The 21,208-nt window shown below is 40.7% G+C and overlaps 1 protein-coding gene across 1 annotated transcript in view; it reads right to left on the bottom strand.

Annotated features, from left to right (window-relative positions):
• Positions 1 to 21,208, bottom strand: part of LOC126998416 (putative neural-cadherin 2) — a 126,908-nt gene that overhangs the window by 54,519 nt on the left and 51,181 nt on the right. The window contains exon 3 of the mRNA XM_050860069.1: positions 13,513 to 13,641. Coding sequence (XP_050716026.1) covers positions 13,513 to 13,641 — 129 coding nt within the window. The remainder of the gene's footprint in view (positions 1 to 13,512; positions 13,642 to 21,208) is intronic.

The following is a 21,208-nucleotide window of genomic DNA, read 5'->3' as shown; positions in this document are numbered from 1 at the left end:
ATCCATACAGTCAGATTAGATTCTATACCAACTGTTTGCTGGTCTGAAGGAGACGTTGGTGGGATACTTGGCTCTCTGGAAATCTAGATATTTGACTAGCCATGCGGGCAATAGATACCCACAATTATTTCCTATACGACGATTGAAAAGTCCTAGTTGGTCAAGCAGGAAGGCTTCATTCGTAAACGATTACGGGAATGGGATACTGTATCATCAGTCTCTACGAACTTGACAAATTAGACCTACAATTTTCTTGATTATCTTGTTTGCTATCGAAATAGAGTTCATAGGCATGCGCCTCAAAACCACAGTCATCGCATCATTTAAAAAAAAAGGCTCCGTTTGTCAAATTATAGTCTTTAGGACCACTTGCTTAGTATCACTGACTGATTGAAGATTTTGGCGGGGGGTTACAATATGTGCTGGTCAAGTTCTTTTAACAACCTTGCTGATAGCTTATCTGTTCCTGTTGACTTACTCGTGTCGATTTTATCCAGATACATTTGAACGATCGCATATTGTTATTTCTAAGGGCGTGATCCGAACTGTATTTTCTGGTACAGATCATGTTCTCGTGTGTGATCACAGACTCGTATTCCTCGCTCTTTCCGGCCGCGCGTCTGCAGCCCTGAGTCAGAACACTGCCAGCCTGTTAGGGGACCAATTTTGTTTTTCCTTTCTTTTTTACTCTACGCATGTGGAAATACTGCTACGGGTTGGTCTCTGTTTTGAACACTCTTCATTTCCCATTGTTGAGTTTTGTAGAGGACGAAGGTAAGAGATGAGAGGGACTAATATAATGATAGGTGAAGGAGGAGGACAATGACAGTAAGAGGATGCGGTGAAAAGAGAAGGTTGGGTCGTTGTGAGGGTGATGGCGGGTGTTGTGGTGATTTCAGGGAGGACGAAAGAAGAAAGAGGCACAAAGAAATATCTGACGTCGCACAAAAAAAACATCATTGCGTCTCTTTGTAACTTGGTAAGGTGGTCAAAACGTTTGCATTACTCCTTACTACGTTGTACATTTGTGCTATGATTTACCTCTTCCGAATCCACATCATGACTATTTTCTAAGAATCGTAATGCTAATCAACATACACCTTAGGAATAGTTGCATACCTCCAAAATCCCTTCCAAAGACCCCAAGGCCACGCATAGTATTTCAAATATGTTTCGGCTCAGCGTAGACTTTCTTGGAGGTCTGGTTTCGGTGTTATGTTTTCTCCGTTCGTCTCTTTCCAAAATGTCTGGATTCTATTTATTTTTAAAGAGAAGTGTTAACGCAACCCAACAACGAACGCCACAAATGTATTCACCCTAAATCCACGAACAGAGTTTTTATAAAGAAGGCACTCTCAGGCACAGGGTTTCGAGGAGGAGGAGGAGGAGGAGGAGGAGGATTAGGAGAGGGAGGAGAACAAAGAGGAAGAGCGGAAAAAGAGAGGCAGAGGAGGTGACACGCATACAGCATAGAGAAGAGAAAGGGAAGGAGGAAGGAAGAGACAAAACATATGTATTCATGTAGCGTCTAGTATGAAGGGAAGGGAGAGAAGGTCAGGGAATTAAGGGGCAGGCGGGTGGCACGGAAAGAGGCAGCGTGGAGGAATATATGGAGGTGGTTAAGGAGACTGCGGAAAGTGGAGAGTGTGTTGAGTGTACAGGGATGTGCGTGCGTGTGTGTGTGTGTGTGTGTGTGTGTGTGTGTGTGTGTGTGTGTGTGTGTGTGTGTGTGTGTGTGTGTGTGTGTGTGTCCTCTCTCGTGCGGGTTATCGTTTTAATCTTTGCAGTTGAGTCCTATCAGAGTCGTGTTGTAAACTGTCAACAGCATCAACATCAGTATCAATCAACATCAGGATAATAAAAGTCAAGAAACAACACATAAATAAACAAAACAATAAAACCCGGACACACAAACACACAAAGGAAAATTGAGCGGGAAAAGGGTGATGAAAAGGAAGAAAATGAAATGCAAGGCAAGTAATATAAAGTAAAACATGCAAAAGAAATTTAAAAAAAAGATATTATGCTATTCACGCGTACGAAGAGAAAAGAAATGGTGGACAAATAAAGTGAAAAACAAGAAAAAAGGAGAAATGTTTTTTTTTTGTATGTGTGGGTATGTGTCCTATCCCTTTAATCTCATCCACTTTGTCCTGGTCGACCTCTCTTCCTCCCCCCCCCTCCTCCTCCTCCTCCTCCTTCTCCTCCTCCTCCAACTCCTCCTCCTCCTCCTCTTCCTCTTCCTTTCCTTCCATCTTCTTTTTTGCCCTTGGACGACTGGACAATGTCGTCAACAACACCTACAATTTCCGCTTGGTCCTCCTCCTTCTCTTCCTCCTCCTCCTCTTCCTCTTCCTCCTCTTCCTCCTCCTCTTCTTCCTCCTCTTCCTCCTCCTTCTCCATTTCCACCTCGTCTATCTATTTCTTCTCGTTCCGCACTCTCCTCCATCTCTCCTCATCTTAGCCATCTTTCTTTTATTTTATCTCCTATTTTGTTTCATCCTCTCATCTTCCTCCTGATATTACTTGTTTGCTTCTGACTTTTAACATTTCCCAGTTCTTTTCGTGCTTTTTTTCTTCCTTCAATAATCTAACTGTTCTAGTCCACAGTCATTTTATTGCAAACTATTGTACACTCCATGCATGTCCCTTGACCCTATACAATCATTAGGTACAGCTACGAGCGTGAATCAAATAGTATTTTTTTTTTTTTTAGCGCAATTTATATTACTTATCAGGGTGGTTCATACAGTGAGAGGGGATGGACAAGGTTGCGTACGTAATGCCACTGGCTGAAACATATTATTTTTAGGCATTTGAAGGCATGTAAGTATTTTGCTACATCTTTTTAATTAATTATTGTGTTAAGTGACTTTCTGTTGCCTCACATCTTTTTAGTGGTGGTAGTAATTCATTGAAGTTGCAGGAGTCGAGTTCGTCCAGGGCCCGATTTCAGCTGCCATGGATACGAAAAGACATGATATCGATGTTAGAGGACTAGATGAGTAGATCAAACCGTTTTTACTATTTGTGTATGCTTCTGTGTGTGTGTGTGTGTGTGTGTGTGTGTGTGTGTGTGTGTGTGTGTGTGTGTGTGTGTGTGTGTGTGTGTGTGTGTGTGTGTGTGTGTGTGAATGCTTTAGTGTAGTTCGTAACGTTTACAAGAATAACAACGTTTCCTAGCGGACGGGAAGAAAGGCGTTTCGTATCTTGCTCCTTGTTGTTTGAACGTTTCCAGTGGGCGGGAGCGACGCTAGCGACGACTGCTGTAATTTCTCTTTCGCCTTTTGTGTTTTATAATAGTTTTCCTTACCTCTGTCCTACGTAGTTTTATTGTTTTACTTTTTCCCGTTTTGGACGTGATATATTTGTTGTCGTCGCCGTATTAGGGAAAGGAAAACCTTCCTCGATTATTTTATTTCTTCATTTCTTTCTTTTTATAACATTTGTTCCGATGGTGAGCGGGCGTTGCTCTCGAGTCATGCTGTTTGTTTCCTGTATCGAAATTAAGTTTGTTGCCGTTGTGAGGTGTTGTGTTGCTCTGTGTTGTGTGTGCGAAGGGAGAGGAGAGAAAGAGAAAACAGAGTTTTCACGGAAGGAAAATTACTTCGCTTGACTTTTTGTTTTGTTTTATTGTTTTAACAGTTTTGGCGGTGGATATTATGTTGCTATTTTACTGTTAAGAAACTGCTCGCTATAACATGATATTTGACATTGGACCATAAATAAAGTTTGTGCTTTTTATAGTCAATAATTATCATTTCAAAGGTCTTTTCTGACTTTGATAATTTCACATATTTGTATAATTAGGTCCAGAGCATCTCCACACATGTGTCTGTGGCGACTGTGGTCGGTCCGGGCGTGTGACGCAGCTTATTGAACCTTTGCTTAACTAGTTCTCTTTGTTTCCATAACCATAGGCTGTCCATATTCGTAGCTGACAAAGGATAACAAAGATTCAGGCCAAAACTAGGCATAAATAGCTTCAGGAAAGGTTTTAAAAAGAATATTCACATATGGTAAGTCTAAGATTTTTTTTTCACACGGCGCACCATGTTTCTGTTTTTCTTTTTCTATTATAAAAAAAAAATTGTATTAAAGAAAAATTTGTAGCATTCTGTATGAGAAAGGAAGGGATGGTTCTCTCTCTCTCTCTCTCTCTCTCTCTCTCTCTCTCTCTCTCTCTCTCTCTCTCTCTCTCTCTCTCTCTCTCTCTCTCTCTCTCTCTCTCTCTCTCTCTCTCTCTCTCTCTCTCTCTCTCTCTCTCTCTCTCTCTCTCTCTCTCTCTCTCTCTCTCTCTCTCTCTCTCTCTCTCTCTCTCTCTCTCTCTCTCTCTCTCTCTCTCTCTCTCTCTCTCTCTCTCTCTCTCTCTCTCTCTCTCTCTCTCTCTCTCTCTCTCTCTCTCTCTCTCTCTCTCTCTCTCTCTCTCTCTCTCTCTCTCTCTCTCTCTCTCTCTCTCTAGTTTTACATATCAGTAAATAATTTTATTTCGATTCCTCTTTTCTTGAGAGGAATATATAGGTGCATGTGGTGTGTGTGTGTGTTTGTGTGTGCATGTGTATGTGTGTGTGTGTGTGTGTGTGTGTGTGTGTGTGTGTGTGTGTGTGTGTGTGTGTGTGTGTGTGTGTGTGTATGTATGTATGTGTGTGTGTGTGTGTGTGTGTGTGTGTGTGTGTGTATATGCGTATGCGCAAGATGGTGTGTCCCTTTTTTCTCTCTGCTCACACCCTCACGACACGCACCACTTACGGTCTCTCTCTCTCTCTCTCTCTCTCTCTCTCTCTCTCTCTCTCTCTCTCTCTCTCTCTCTCTCTCTCTCTCTCTCTCTCTCTCTCTCTCTCTCTCTCTCTCTCTCTCTCTCTCTCTCTCTCTCTCTCTCTCTCTCTCTCTCTCTCTTCACCCGAGAGAGAGAGAGAGAGAGAGAGAGAGAGAGAGAGAGAGAGAGAGATAGAGAAACATATAGAGAGAGAGAGAGAGAGAGAGAGAGAGAGAGAGAGAGAGAGAGAGAGAGAGAGAGAGAGAGTAAAACAACGGTAGAAAAGTGGAAGATCATTTGGATTTTGATGAAAAGAAAATGAAAAGAAAGAAAGAAGGAAAAAAGAAGTTAAAAGATAATAAGAGAAAATGGAACGATAGAAAAATCAGAACAAAACGAAGCAGTAAAGAAGGGAGGACAGGAAGGAGATAAAGAAAAGAGAAAAGAAACTGATGATCTCAGGAACCAGACTAAAGGAGAATCGGGTCGAGAGAGAGAGAGAGAGAGAGAGAGAGAGAGAGAGAGAAATCAGCCATCACAGCGGGAATGAGCGGTAATTTGAAGAAAATTTGGCATCATTAGACGTGTGTAAAGAGTAATGAGAGAGAGAGAGAGAGAGAGAGAGAGATACCAGTTAAACGCACATGGAGACCAATTGACATTTTGATCAAAGAGACATCAGAGAGAGAGAGAGAGAGAGAGAGAGAGAGAGAGAGAGAGAGAGGCAATAAGTTTACGGACACTTATTGGAGTTAACAGTTCGGCAAATTTGTTACTGTGATTTACTGCGTTTCCATCTGAGCTCAGCAATATCCACCTCCGTCTTCTCCTCTTACTCCTTCTCCTTTCCTTCCGCCTTCTTCGCTCTCTCCTCCTCCTCCTCCTCCTCCTTTCCAACGTACTCTTCCTTTTTTCCCCTCTCGACACAAAGCCATTCAGTCTGTTTACACTTAAAAAGAGACGATTACGAGGGGATTCGATACAGGTCTGCAAGTATCCAAACAAGGTCAATGACGTCAATCATTCCAGTTTTTTGAGCTCCGAACTACCCCGAAATAACCGTCTGCCGATTCAGGCGAGACATTTTTTTTTCGAATCGAGTCATTTGAGAATTGCATTGATGGTTTCATCGTTGCAACAGAAGCTAATTAACGTTCGGGTATGTACGTTGAGCAAATGTTTTAATCTGCTCTGCAGGTAACTGAAAAACTGATGATATAAAGTTACAAAAGCAGACAGATTCGTTATATTCCAACATATTATCTATTGCTTGCTACTCCTTAGTTACATCTCTTCATCCTACTATTTCTCTTTTTTTCGTCTTAATATATCATCCATTGAATGCCCTAAGTTTAAATTTCCTTAATGACTGAAATCCTACTTTTTCTTCTCCTATTCCTCTTTTTGCTTTTTCCAATGTTGGTGATCCTTCCAACTCCCTTCCTCCCATCTCCAACTCTTGCTCTGTGTTTCTTATTCTCCCTATTCTATTTTCAACCGTCTTCCTTTTCTTCCTCCTCCTCCTCCTCCTCCACCACGTGTGTCCTCTTGATCCTTCTTATGGTTATTCTTCTTCCTCTTCCACGATGCTCGCTATTCTCCAGACCCCTCATATTCTTCATCCTTATCTTCCTCCTCCTCCTCCTCCTCCTCTCCTAAGCTTCCTCGTCTTCGTCCTCCTCGTTCCCCTCGCCCACCTCCTCCTCCTCCTTCCTTTAGGTATGTTCCATCACTCACCCTCTCTATATTCCTTGTCCTCCTCCTCATCTCTCTCCCTTTCTTCTTCTCCATCTTTTCATCCTTTCACACAAACCCTCCTCCTCCTCCTCCTCCTCCTCCTCCTCCTATGAAGAGCGACTCGAGCGACTCAACCTCTTCACGTTGGAAAGAAGACATGCTGCGGGAGGGAGATGATACAAAAGTTTAAGTACTGAGCCAGCAACAGCAGCGTTGATCCTCCTCAACGCTACAAACCAACCTGAGAACGAAACAAAACAAAAAAAAACAACAATTCAAACAGCACACACAGTTGTTCGCCCAGCAGGTTATATTTCTCTGAAGTGGTTAGCTAGAGACCATCTGCTCCACAAAACGTAGTCACATCACCAGAGAGACTCAAAGGGTAGACCACATGTTAGCTGATCCTTCCCACCTGCGATCAGGAGCAGGCAGACACGCTCCCAGACTGAGCACCTTGCTGCAATCCACAGGCAACATGACTGCCTGTAGTCCTCCATGTCTCCTCCTCCTCCTCCTCCTCCTCCTCCTCCTCCTTCTTGTGATTTACCTCATTATTTATCAAGATCATTTTAGGAAGAGTCACGTCTAGCCAAGAATTTATTGAGCCCATGATGCATAGGACCAGTAAATTCTCTCTCTCTCTCTCTCTCTCTCTCTCTCTCTCTCTCTCTCTCTCTCTCTCTCTCTCTCTCTCTCTCTCTCTCTCTCTCTCTCTCTCTCTCTCTCTCTCTCTCTCTCTCTCTCTCTCTCTCTCTCTCTCTCTCTCTCTCTCTCTCTCTCTCTCTCTCTCTCTCTCTCTCTCTCTCTCTCTCTCTCTCTCTCTCTCTCTCTCTCTCCACAAGAGAAGGTATAATGGGACAAAGAAAAGTGTAAATGACTCACCTTCCCATTTTCTCTCACCTTGATTGCATTGTCTCAGCCGTGTCTAATGAGGATTCTGATTACGCCTGACACGCTGATTCACACGCTCAAAGCCAAAGGAGAGACGGAAGGACGGGAGGAAGGAAGGAGGGAAGGAGGGAAACCATTGAGCAAAATCGAACAAAGTTAAGGAAGAATTAATGAAAAGGGATAGAATAGGGAACGGACTGGGAAAGACAGAGAGAAAATGCATAGAAAATATGAGAAAATGAGGAGAAGTAGGAAGAGAGACCAAAAACTCCTGAGGATAGAAAGGCAGAGAGGAGGAGGTGAAGATAGAAAGTAAAAGGATATGGTCAATAAGAATGAAGTAAAAAGACGGAATTGAAAGAGGTATAATAAGAAAAAAGTAAAAGGAAGGAAATGAAAGGGGTATGATAATAATCGTATCTGTGGTTGAGAGAGAGAGAGAATCGTTTTTAGATATTGGTTTTAGTAATTGCTGCATTTCTCAGGGTAACCTACGAACTTCGTGTAGAAATCTTGTGCGGTGATAAAACTTTTCTCTCTCTCTCTCTCTCTCTCTCTCTCTCTCTCTCTCAACCGTGAATGTACGACTGCGGTTAGTATATTGGGATGCGGTTAGAATGTGTGCACTGCTGCGGTTAATATGCGTAGGATTGCGTCTATTCTCTTGACGTAGGACCACGGTTTGTTAGAATAAGTCTGCGGTTAATGTGTATAAGATTTCAGTTAAAGTGCGAATAATGCTTGTATTACAACGGTCAATGTGTGTTAGTGTGCGGGTAATGTCAGTGTGTATGTGTAGCTGACGTGTAGAATTGAGGGTAATGTGTGTAGGCTGGCGATTATCTGCCCTTCATTTTTGTTCATTAACCAAGTATTCTCTTTGACACTTAGTAATGCTCAACTGAAAAAGAAAAAGGCAGCAGAGTGAGAATAATATATGAACTGTAGCCTGGAAATGTCCGTCCCTTAATGAAGCTGTGGGCGTTGTCTGTTTTCCTTCTTTTACGTTGCACTGACTATTAAATTTACACATACTTAAATAGACGAAATTACCCGGTGAATAATCAAGGTTGCTGTGTAGGACTAAGGGTAATGTGTGTTGGTGTGTATCATGAACGTAAGCGTATAATTTTGGTTAATAAGCATTTTAGTACGGTTATTGTGTAAAGATATCCGGCAAATGTAAGTTTATAATTGTGGTTGATGTCCATGATTGAGGGTAATGAGTGTAGGATTGTTATTAATGTAAGTTTTTTTTTTTTTTTTTACAACAAAGGAGACACCTCAAGGGCACACAAAAAATGAAACAATAATAAAAAAAAAGCCCGCTACTCGCTGCTTCTAAAAAGAATCCAAAGATGTAGCCGAAAGTGGGGTCAATTTCGGGAGGAGAGGTGTCCTGATACCCTCCTCTGGAAATTGAGGTTAATGTATATGATTGAGGGTAATGTGTATAGGTTTATGAGTAAATTAAGTGTATAATTGTAGATAATGTGCATGATTGAGGGTAATCTGTGTAGGGTCGTGAGCAATGTAAGTGTATAATTGAAGTTAGTGTGTGCATTGTTATTCTAATTGCGTGTAGGTTTTCTGTTAATGCGAGTGAAAATTATAGTTAATGTGTTAGGCTGAGGATAATATATGTAGGTTTCTGATTAAGAGATGCGGGATTACACAAGAAGACAGTCGGCCAACACTTTTTTCAGCTCTTGATAACGAGTCAATCACAAACTTCCCTCGTCTTCCATAATCTACCTGACCTACGCTTAAAACTCAGTCAACACTATACTCTTCGAACACTATACATTTCATCCACCACCGTCATCATGAGTTATTACCTTGGTCCTTCTCTTGAAGTTGTATTGATTCGTACCTATTTTTTTTTAAGTAAAGGAAGCAGCTCAAGAGTAGAAATAAATAAATAAAAAAAAAGCGCCAGGTACTGTTCTCAAAAAATGTAGAGTGGCCAAGGAGAGGTCAGTTTCGGGTAGGTGTCTTAATATTTCCCTCTATATCATTACTCTTTTTTTCAATACAAGTACTTTACCTGTGTAGCCCTCACTGTGTTCAACGTGTGTGCGACTGCCGTTACTATTTAGAGAACGTAGTTAATGTATGGAATGTTAAGAATATTTCTCCAAAGGCGTGAGGACCATGTACATGGTTTACCAGCAATGCATGTGTCTGGAACTAACTGTCTTGTGTGACTAATATTTGGCTACGCACTTTATCCTTCTCTTTCTTAGTTGAAGTTGTCTTGTTAACTTTTAAGATGATCGTATTCATCAACGTGTGCACTTTAAGGAATATAATATTCATTCTCCTTAAACTACTAGTTACTTTTATATGACACATTATTCCTTATGATATTATCTTTAATATTTCTTTAATTTTGCCATATGTAACTTGTGTTTACGCAAAGTCAAAATACTGTATGTATTTCCGAGAGGAGTTCCTTTTTTTATCAGATATCAACAACAATTACATTATGATTGCCAGGCAAATGGTTACGTGGCAGGTAATTTGTCAGGCAATATTCATGAGTATCAATCTATGTTCGTTTTTTTTAATTATATTTATCTGTATTGTGAAAAAGTATACTCATTGTTACGATATAGAGGTTATTATTTTATTTTTTTAAGTCGCCGGCAGGCTGTCTTGAGGGCTCTCTTGGTCGACCCCGGCCCATTAGTGGCGGGGGCGAATTTTATTTATAGTGGCTGGCGTGATGTATGACTCTTGCTTTGCCCATGCTGCCCCCCGTGCTCCAGTGAACGAGGTCGCCAATGTTAGGGTTGATTAAAGATCTGGGCACTCGGCGATGATTGAAAATTGTCAACGTGCGTCGGTGGGACTTGCCCCTAGGTCCATGGGCTCACCACAGCCGCACCCTGACCCTTCCTCCTCACAACTCTTACGGTATATTAGTTAAGACTGTTGTCACAATTAGTTAGTTTTAATTAGTTACGGACAATTAATTTGGGCAAGTGGCACTGTTAATTAGACACGACTATTAGCAAGGCAAACTAGTCACGGTTGTTTAAGCGGCAAATTAGTGTCACGCGTTTAACTATTCTGTATAATGATTTTTTTCGTATTTGAAGTGTATATTTAGCAAAGCACTTGCAGGACTGTCCTTTGTATACCAAAATACCAAATTACTTACTTAAAAATAATGAAGCTTATTCCTTGCACTGCTAAAACGGTTTCAAGTATTGTTATTCACTGTGTTATTTTGAATCACTAAACTTATTATTCATAATCGCACAGAAATGCCAAAGGATGCTTGAGAGAAAGATGACGAGCAACCCAAGAAAGTCAGATTAATTTAGAGTTTGCTTTACGGTCGAAATAAACATGGATAAGGTACGGACGTTTCTTCATCGTGTAGGCTCGGTAATCTCGTCTGTTCAAAATTTGATGTGCACAGACAGTCAATTCTACGTAAAAGCAGTAATGAACCAACGCCTGCAGCTTCACAAAGAGGACATCTGCAGGCAACAGTTTGCATATTATTCTCACTTTTCTACCACTTCTTTCTTCAACTGAGTATTACTAAGTGTCAAAGAGAATAAGATAATTACGAAAATGAAGGGCAGGTAATTCTCACTGCATCTTTTTGTCCCATTTCCTCTCCTTACTCAGAGACGTCGCTGTAAGAGGAGGGGAGAGAAAAGAAAAAACCTGTAATCTTCTTTTCCTTTTCCTCCTTCCTGCTTCTGCTGTTTAATCCCGCTTTTTTGCGTGTTCCTGTTTCTCATAACACAAAACATGAGGACAGACCTGTTAATTCCGTTTTTTTTCCTTTCTCCTTCACAGACGCGAAAGAGAAAAAATGTCTTCCACTTTGTCTGATGTGGTTGGGTTCTTGTCTTTCTTTTTTTTTCCTTTTCTTTTTCCGCCTGAATGTGTGGGTCATTGTGTGGCGTCGCTGCCGTGCCCTCGAGGGTTTCGGGGCCTTTCTTTTATTTTTCATTTTCTCTTTCAGCGGTATTGGGAACGAGATGTGAAGGAAAAAAAAGTGGAAAACCAGACGTGAGACGTGGAGACGCGTGAATAATGCGCAGACAAGGCTTTAAAAGATTGGTGGATAGTGCAGGTTCAAGAGTATAGAAGAGGAGATACTTTGGCAATTGGGATATGCGAGCAGAAGAAAGGAGGAGATAATTTGTGAACTTGGGCACGAAATTGTAGGAGCCGAGGAGGTAATTTGACCACTAGAACATAAAAGAAAAGAAAAAAGTGTAGGAAACAAGACAATTTGACCACAAAGATATAGGAGAGGCTATACAGAAAACGATGAGATACACTGAGAACTGGGACAATAAAGAAAAAGACTGAAAGACCAAACATATTAGAAACAAAATAAAATGGGTGTACAGGAAACAAACGCACAGGATAAATAGTGAAAGAACAAATAGACAGAAAACAAATTATTGGAGGAATAAAGTTTATGAATAACAATACGAGCACAAAAGTAAAATGCGGGAAAATAAGGGATAGCAAACAATGAATGATAAAAGTAAAACAAAACTATATGAAAAATTAGAGGGGAAAAAGAAAAGGCAAAGAAGAAATAAATAAAAGAAAAACGAGGAGTTAAAACAGAAATACCTCACAGACAAAAGTACAAAGGACAAAGGTTTTTTAGACAGAACATCAAAGCAGGCGCACCCACAAAACAAGATTCGAGAGAACGCAACAAACCAGTCGACAAGAAAAACAAGAATATTTACAAAAAAAAACAAGAATATGAAACTCAACAAGGAGGAGGAGGAGGAGGAGATTGAAGGGGTAGCTGTATGAGAGAGAGAGAGAGAGAGAGAGAGAGAGAGAGAGAGCATAAACGAAGACAGCGAGGGGGCCTGACACTCTAGGTTCAGAAAAGTAGAGAAAGAAGAAAACACGGATAGAGAGGGGAAGACAGACAGACAAAGAGGAGGAGGCCACAGACGCTGAGTCCAGTAGGATCTGCGCTGTGTCAAGAGGAAGGAAGAGGCGAGAGAAAAGACACAAGAGGAAACGGTTGTGCCGACGACAGATGAACGTGAGAGAGAGAGAGAGAGAGAGAGAGAGAGAGAGGTGCCTTATATGCCGAATCTCTTAATTAATAAAGCGACTGAAGGAAAAAAATATCCGAAGAGGAAAATAGAATGCCTGTGACGTTTAATGAGAAAATGAGCTTCCTCCTCCTTCTCCTCCTCTTTCTCCTCCTCCTCCTCCTCCTCCTCTTCAGGGACGCACACAAAAGGATCTGCTGGCCAAGGCAGGATTTTTAACTCGGTGTCTGTCGGCGAAAGAACGTAAAAGAGAAAGAGAAAAAAAAAGTGACCAGCTATTTAATTTTAGTTGAAGATCCTCAAGTCTGACTCAGGCTGTGCGGCGGTGGCGGGGACTTGGAGAGGAGGACTGGTGAGGTGAGGGAGGGCAGGGGACGGGGTGGGGAGGGTGTCGGCGGGAGGATGAACGTCTCGCTCGGCTGGGTGTAAGGGTGGAGTGGTTAGGTGCCTGGTAGTAATTAGGTGCAACGTGGCGGTTTTGGTTGTGTCGGTGGCTGCTGAGTGGTGCAGGATTATGTGAGAAGACTGTGTGTGTGTAGCGAGGTGATGCAGTTTGTCACTATTTTGGGGCCGATTTTATATATACTTTTTATATTAATTATGGACTGTGGCGTCGTGAAGGTCCTTATTTTCAGCAGTAACTCGCGCGGGCAGTCTTTTTTTATAGCAACATCCAATTTATCTTTAATCCATAGAGATTTCATATACTTCCCTTGTCCATAATTGCTTTTGAAAAGAACACTATTGACATGATGAAAAGTCTACGAAATTAAACAATGTGCTGTTAACAAAATATACGTAATGCTTTTTCAGCGGGATTTGAACCTATTTGAACCACTCACATTATCTAAAGCTGCAGTTTAGGCGAGGATGTGTGCACCAGTATGTCATAAATCAGAATATACTAATCACAAAAACATCTTAAGCCATTACCCTGAACAAACTCCCTCTAAATTTCCTGAAAAATACCCCACTAACAACCCTCAATCTCAACACTACAACGACATCTCTTAGGGTACCTTGCACAACACTACCAGTAACTATCATGGGCAGCTGAGAACCGACCTTTAGCGTGCGTAGCGGTGACGGTGAGCACAGTGGCGGCCTGGGGCGTGTCCTCGGGAAGGGCGGCGCAGTAACGTGACTCGGAGAACTCCAGTGACGAGGCGCCGGGACCAGACACCAGGCGCGTGGCTGAGGGGAAAGAGGGAAAGGGGAACGGGTTATTAGTGTGAAGGGTAATTGTGGTGAGGTATGGGGAGGGATGCCTTGGTGGGAGGGGGGAGTAAAGGTTCTTGTGTGGGGGGGGGGAGGTGTGTGTGTGTGTGTGTGTGTGTGTGTGTGTGTGTGTGTGTGTGTGTGTGTGTGTGTATGAATAAATGAATAAGTGTATGTCAGTTCGAATAAATGAATGAATGAATGAATCAGTGTGTGTGTGTGTGTGTGTGTGTGTGTGTGTGTGTGTGTGTGTGTGTGTGTGTGTTCAAGACCCTCCACCCATTAAGCCCAACCAAGTCACCTCAAGTGTTGCTATGCCCAAAGTCACGTTCCCTTCCTCCTCTTCTTCCTCCTCCTCCTCCTCCTGCTCCTCTTCCTCCTCCTTCTCCTCCTCTTCGTACTCCTCCTCCAACTCCTACTCCTACTTCTAGTCACCCTCCCCCCTCCTCCTCCAACTAATCTTACTCTTAGTTCTCCTGTTCCTACTCCTCCTCCTTCTCCTCCTCCTCCTCCTTCTCCTACTTCTTCTACTCATTTCTTTTCTTTCTTGTCTACTCATCATCATGCTCCCCAGTCCCCATCTTGATTCTCCTCTCCTTCCTCCTTTCCCGGTTCATTCATAATGTCGTATTGATCTGAATAAGCACACACACACACACACACACACACACACACACACACACACACACACACACACACACACACACACACACACACACACACACACACACACACACACACTTGGTAATAATAATAATAATAATAATAATAATAATAATAATAATAATAATAATAATAATAATAATAATGGTAATAACAATATGTGGGAAGACTAAGGTTTGGGGGTCACTAGACCCGCCCTCAGGGCCTGACACGTCCAAGGAGAGAGGGATTATTAAGGATCGGGGTGGTTAAGTGCGCTTCGTTGCTCACACAGATAGGCTTTTTTTTTTTTTTGTGTGTGTGTGTGTTTGAATTATTGTTGCTTTTATCATCATCATTATTATTACTATATATTTTTTTTATCATTGTTAATTCTATTATTTATAGCATTATCAGTTTACTTATTGTTATTGGAATTATCACATATATTTATTCTTATAATTCTTTAATTACTTTGTTGCTGTTGAAATTGTTGGTAAAAACTTTCAAAGTATTAACGATGTTGCAGTATTCTTTTTTTCTTCCAGGTACGTTTCATGAGCCAAGTGGAAGAACCCACCTTTCATATCTACCAGGGAAAGGTCAGTGACGAATATGACATTCTATAACACACTGAAAACGGTAACTGTGAATGTATAAGTAAAAGAGTTTTTAGACATATTTAGGAAATAAACTTCTCTCCTTGATCCACCTTATCTCTGCTCTGATTCCTAACACTACCCATCCGTCACCTTCCTCCTCCTCCTCCTCCTCCTCCTCCTCCTCCTCCTCCTTATCATCATCCTACTCTTCTTCCTCCTACTCCTCCTTATCATCATCCTACTCATCTTTCTTCTCCTCCTCTTCCTCCTCCTCCTCCTCCTCCTCCTCCTCCTCCCCATTGACCTTATTTTCTTCCTTATCCATTACGTTTGACGTTTTCTTCGTATTCTTAAATTTCTTTCGTTAGTTCCTCGTTGTTGTCGTCGTCTTGTTTTATCCTACATTATTTCGTTCTTTGTAATGTTCCTTCTCCTTTTCATTTATCTTCTGCTTATATTTATCTTTCTCTTTCTGTTCCTCCTGTATCGTTATTATTATTGTCATTATTGTTATTATTATTTTTATGATTATTATATATTACTATTATTATTTGTTATCGTCTCTCTCTATTTCATCCTCTTCTTTCTCTATTTTTGTCCCGTATTGTCGCATTGTTTTCTGTTTTCTCTTATTCTTTTTTTTATCTTTTGTCATATCTTTAGTTCTCATCATCACGCTGATTCTTCTTTTCTTTTATCATTTTCTTTTGTTCTATGCGCCTCGTAGTTATTTTCTCTCCGCCGGCGCGCTCACACACACACACACACACACACACACACACGGACACGCACACACACATACACAATCGCAAAAAAAAAAAATCACTTATCCCCAACATCCTCCTCCACTGCCTCTTCTTGTCCCCCCACACCGTCTTTATCTTCCTCCTTCCTCCTCCTTTCTCATTTACTTACCATTATTCATGTCTCCTCAGCCGTGATTTATTGTAACTTATCTCTTTTATCCTCGTATTTTTCCTTCTTCTTTTTCTCCTACTCCTCTTCCTCTTCCCGCTTCTTCTCTTCTGTCTCTTCCTCCTTCTACTCCCTCCTCCTCCTCCTCCTCCTCCTCGCACACTCGTCACCTATAACGCCGCCATTTGTCGCCTGTCCTCCTCAATAAACTCCATTGTCCTCATTGACTAGTCTTCCTTACTGCTTTCTCTCTCTCTCTCTCTCTCTCTCTCTCTCTCTCTCTCTCTCTCTCTCTCTCTCTCTCTCTCTCTCTCTCTCTCTCTCTCTCTCTCTCTCTCTCTCTCTCTCTCTCTCTCTCTCTCTCTCTCTGTAACATCGATTTTTTCCATATTTTTCTTTTATTTCTCGTTTCTTTATTTCGTCTATCCTGTTCGTTATTTTTTTCTCTGTTTTTTCATGTCGTTTTTCTTCCCCTATTCTGTATATTTTTCTTATGCTCTTATTTTCCTTCCATTCTCTTCGTTCTCTCCTACATTCCTGCCCTCCATTCATACTACTTTTTATCTACCTTTTTTTTCTTTTATTTTCAACTTTCTTCCAACCATCCTTTCTCTTTCCACTCTTTCTCCCTTCCTTTCATGTGTCCTTTTCTGCTCTTCTTTCCACTATCTTCTTTCCCTTTAACTCTCTTTCTTTCCTTTCTTTGAATTTTCCGTGAATATTTCCTCTGTTTTTTCTTCACTTTCTGTTTTCATTATTTATTATCCTTTCTTTCCTTTAAACACTCTTATTACTCCTTCCTTGCCTCGTTCCCTCCTGCCATTCCGTCTTCTTTATTTCCTTGTTTACTTCCTCCCTCTTTACTTTATTCAGCCATTTACTTACTATTAACCGCGTTCTTGTGTCTTAATTTTCCTTAATTCTCTCTGAGTTTCTTCCTGTGCTGCCCGTCTGTCTGTTTATCTGTCTGTCTGTCTCTCAAACACACACACACACACACACACACACACACACACACATATATATTTCGACTGACTTAACAGCTTCGGATGCCATTAGCGCTGCTCAGATCTTTTCCCACCCGGCGAGACAGATGCGCTCGTCACCCCCAGCGCCGTGTCCATTCAGTCACGCATAGTCACAGCGCTCGGGCCTGGCAGATTGACGCGAGTACGAAGGAAATAAAGGATGAAAAGTCGGATATGCCAAAAATGAAAATATTGTAGTGAGAGGAGTGGGCGTTCGTTGGATGACATGCCTATGTTTGTTGGTGTTTATAGTTTATGATGATGATGTTTTTTTTTTGTTTTTTTTACGTCTACGAATATAACGCTGGTAGGCTTGCTTGAAGGGTCTAGATGGTAGTCGGCCCCAGCCCGTATTGGCGCAGGCAGGTGTTTATAGTGGCGCCATCTGTTGTTGTTGTTGTTGTTGTTGTTGTTGTTGTTGTTGTGGTGGTGGTGGTTGTGGTAGTGATAGTGTTCGTAATGGTAGTGGTGGTTGTGATGGTGGTGGTATGATACGTAGACGATACTGAAGAGAGAGAGAGAGAGAGAAATTGGTGAGGGGGAAGTTAGGTTTTTTAGGCATTTTTCCTCTCATTCATTTTTTGTGTATTTTTTAAATTTATTAATACACACATATCTTCTCCTCTGTGTGTGTGTGTGTGTGTGTGTGTGTGTGTGTGTGTGTGTGTGTGTGTGTGTGTGTGTGTGTGTGTGTGTGTGTGTGTTTATTTTTACTTGTGTTTTTCAGTTTGTATTGTTACAGTTTTGACATTAAATCAACAGACGCATCACAGGAATAACACTGAATATAAATAAAATAGAACGTCAGGTGGGTAATAAGAGGATTGGATGTGAGAAAAAAATAACTAAGACCCTGATTATTATAAAAACGTCAAAGAAGCAGGAAATATATGATGGTAAGGCCGATTGCATTTGGAAGAAGGTCCATTAGCTGCCATTTCCTATTTCCTTTCCTTCTCTGTCATGCTCGTTCTCGAATGTCAAAGGTAGAGAAAGAACAAAATAATGATGGAGGAAAAAGAACGACAAATGTAAAACGAAGGACAAAGGAATCGACCAAAATAAAAAGAGAAAGAGAGAAAAGAATAGAAAATAAGCCAAAGAAGTATTTTAGCCAACCGATAGATAGAGAAAGAAAGATACGATAGCACAGTAAAAGCAATATATACGTTAAGACGAAAATAGAAAACAGAGAAAGAGAAAGTCGACGAAAACAAAATAAGAGAACCGTCAGAACACAGAAAGAAAAGCAAGCAAAGCACCGAAGAGTTAGACAATTATTAAGAGACACCGAAAGAAAGCAAGGGGGCGGAAAATTGAAAGAAAGAAAATAAAAAGTAAAAGTTAAAAAAAAAGTTAGAATGAAGCGGAAATTAGAAAACTTAAAAAAGAAATGAGATCGTAATAGAACAAAAATATGCAAGTTGATAAATGTTACCAAAAAAAGGAAAGTTGATGAACGTAAATGATGAAGGAAACGAAAAATACACACAAAAAAAAACGTTGAAAAAGAATACAAGAAAAACAGAAGAAGGATTTGGAAAAGGCAGCATCTTAAGGTCCTTTAAGGGGGCGGAAAATTGAAAGAATGAACATAAAAAGTAAAATTCTAAAAAAAGTTAGAATGAAGCGGAAATTAGAAAACTTAAAAAAGAAATGAGATCGTAACAGAACAAAAAAATATGCAAGATGGTAAATGCTACAAAAAATAAATAAAAGCAGATGAACGTAACTGATGAAGGAAACGAAAAACACACAAAAAAAACGTTGAGAAAGAATACAAGAAAAACAGAAGAAGGATTTGAAAAAGGCAGCGTCTAAGTGTCCTTTAAGCCAACAAACAGGTCACAAACAGGATCGTCTTGAAAGCTAAACCAATAACACTCGACAGCTGCCTCCTCCTCCTCCCCCTCCTCCTCCTTTTTCCCATTCCGCTTATCTTTCTTTCTCTATTTTCTTGTCCTCTTGTTTATCATCCTCCTCATTCTACTCCTTTTACTTCTTTTTTCTCTCATTCTACTACTCCTATTCCTCCTCCTCTTTCTACTCCTTCCCCTTCTCCTTTTCCGTCTTTTATTTTTATTTTTATTCTTCCTCCTATTTTTCCTTCTCGTCTCTTCTCTTCTCTTTTGTCTTTATTCTCCTCCTTCTTCTTCTCCTCCTCTTAGTTGTAGGCCTATCCACCTCATTTAAGTCTCAATTTCGTCGGCTCTTTTTTTTTCGTCTTTTTCTCATCCTTATTTTCTTGGCCTCATCTTTTTCCTCCTCCTCCTCGTTGTAGGCCTATCCACCTCATTTAAGTCTCAATTTCGTCATCTCTTTTGTTTTTGTCTTTTCTTATCTTTATTTTCTTGGCCTCATTTTTTTCCTCCTCCTCTGCCTCCTCTTCCTTACGTTCGTGCTTTGTCGTTTTTGTATTCCTACTCATTGTTCTCCTTCTCTTCTTCCTCGTTCTCATCCTCATCCTCCGTCTCCTTTTTTCCTCTTCCGCCATTTCTTCCTCTTTTATTTACTCCCGTTTCTATTTTCATATTATCCTTTTTTGTTGGCTTGTTATATGTTGCTGTTGGCGTTGTTTTTTACGGCTCTTGTTGTTACTGTTCTTGTTCTTCCTGATTTTTCCACTGCCTCGTTTCCCTATGGTCTAATCGAAGTTGATGTGTATTGCCTCACGCTTTTAATTTTGATTTTAGATTCTATATGTATTTTTTTTATGGAAGTGCAAAATAATCCTCCTTCCATTTCTCATTCTCCTGCAGTTTCTATTCATTTCGTCAGGCCTTTTCGTCACTTCGTTTTACTCTTTTTGCGCCTCGTCATTCTCGACTTATTTTTTCACTACACAACCGCCTGGAATATTAAGTTCTCAGTGGCGCCTGTGTCCGCCCCTCACTCCGCCGCCTCCCCCTCATCCTATTCCTCGTCTCCTCTCATTTTCTTTCTTCTGGTATTGGTCCTTCATTTTCCCCTCCTCGGCTTCCCTTTCTTCCTACTCCTCGTTTTCTTCTTCTTTTTCCTATTATTATTATTATTATTGTTATTATTATTATTATTATTATTATTATTATTATTATTATTATTATTATTATTATTATTATTATTATTATTATTATTATTATTATTATTATTATTATTATTATTATGATAAGCTACCAAAGCCTCCCTTCAGGGTGCAGATACAACAAGTTGAACCACACAAAATACCAAAAGGTACTGGAGAAAAGCAAAGGCAACGAATAGTTAAGAAACTGGCCAGTCAAAGCCAAAAAGAGGAAAAAAAATACTGTTTCAAAAAGACATTCACACGAGACTTAAATGTAGAAATGTCTGCAGAAAGGACAATCTCATTGGGTAACTGATTCCATAAACTTGTCAACGACGGAAGAAAACATCGTGAGAATTGTGTCGTACAAAAATTCATAGGATTAAAAGCAAGATCGTTTTGACTAAGAGCAAACCTCGTGACCCGGGCAGGAGTAAAAGGATCAGGCAAAGCATTGCGTAAGCCATAAGGGATGCCGATTATTCTTAAAAACTTTAAATAAAATGCTAAGGGCACCAACTTAACGCCGATGATCAGGATCAAGAACATGTGACGGAGAAATTAATTTAATTGAATTGATAGCTCTGTCAAGTAACTGTAAATTGCGATTGGCAGCAGACATCCAAACAGGAGCACAATACTCAAAGTGGGGCAAAATGAATGCATAAAAGATTTGATTACAGTTGAGTCATAAGCAAATATTTTTAAGCACCTACGAAGTAACCTGTCTTCTGGCAATAGTGGAAGACATGGAACGGATGTGCTTCTCAAATGTCTAGAATCAAGAGTGACTCCCAACAAACGAATATCCTAAACATCCTTAATCTGTTCACCAAAAATATGCAAACAAGGATGAGGTGGATTCAAGGTACGGGATCTACTGATGGCAATGGAATGCATTTTATTAGCATTAAGCTTCATGCCCCAAAGGTGACACCAAGCGGTGATCATTGCCAAGTCCCTATTCACAGACGCAGCAACTTCACCTCTGTTGCTAGGAGAGTGTACAAAGTAGTGTAGAGTTGTATCATCAGCATATGAAATAAGATTATTTTCTATTATTGCTCCTTCACTTCCTCCTCCTCCTCTTCCACCTCCTACATCTCCATCTCCTTTACTTCTTTCTTCATCGTTTCGTTTCCTACCCTTCCGACTGCTCTTTCTCCTCCTTCTCCTCATATTACATCTTCCTCCACTTCTTCCTCTTCATTCTTCATCCCGTGAATATTTTTCCCTCCTCCTCCTCCTCCTCCTCCTCCTCCTCCTGTGGCTTCTTTTTATCCTTCTCCCTCGCCTTCATCTCCTCCTCCTCC

Source organism: Eriocheir sinensis, chromosome 14 (genome assembly GCF_024679095.1).
Source record: "Eriocheir sinensis breed Jianghai 21 chromosome 14, ASM2467909v1, whole genome shotgun sequence".
NCBI classification, from domain to species: domain Eukaryota; kingdom Metazoa; phylum Arthropoda; class Malacostraca; order Decapoda; family Varunidae; genus Eriocheir; species Eriocheir sinensis.
This window is presented reverse-complemented; position numbering and strand designations above follow the sequence as displayed.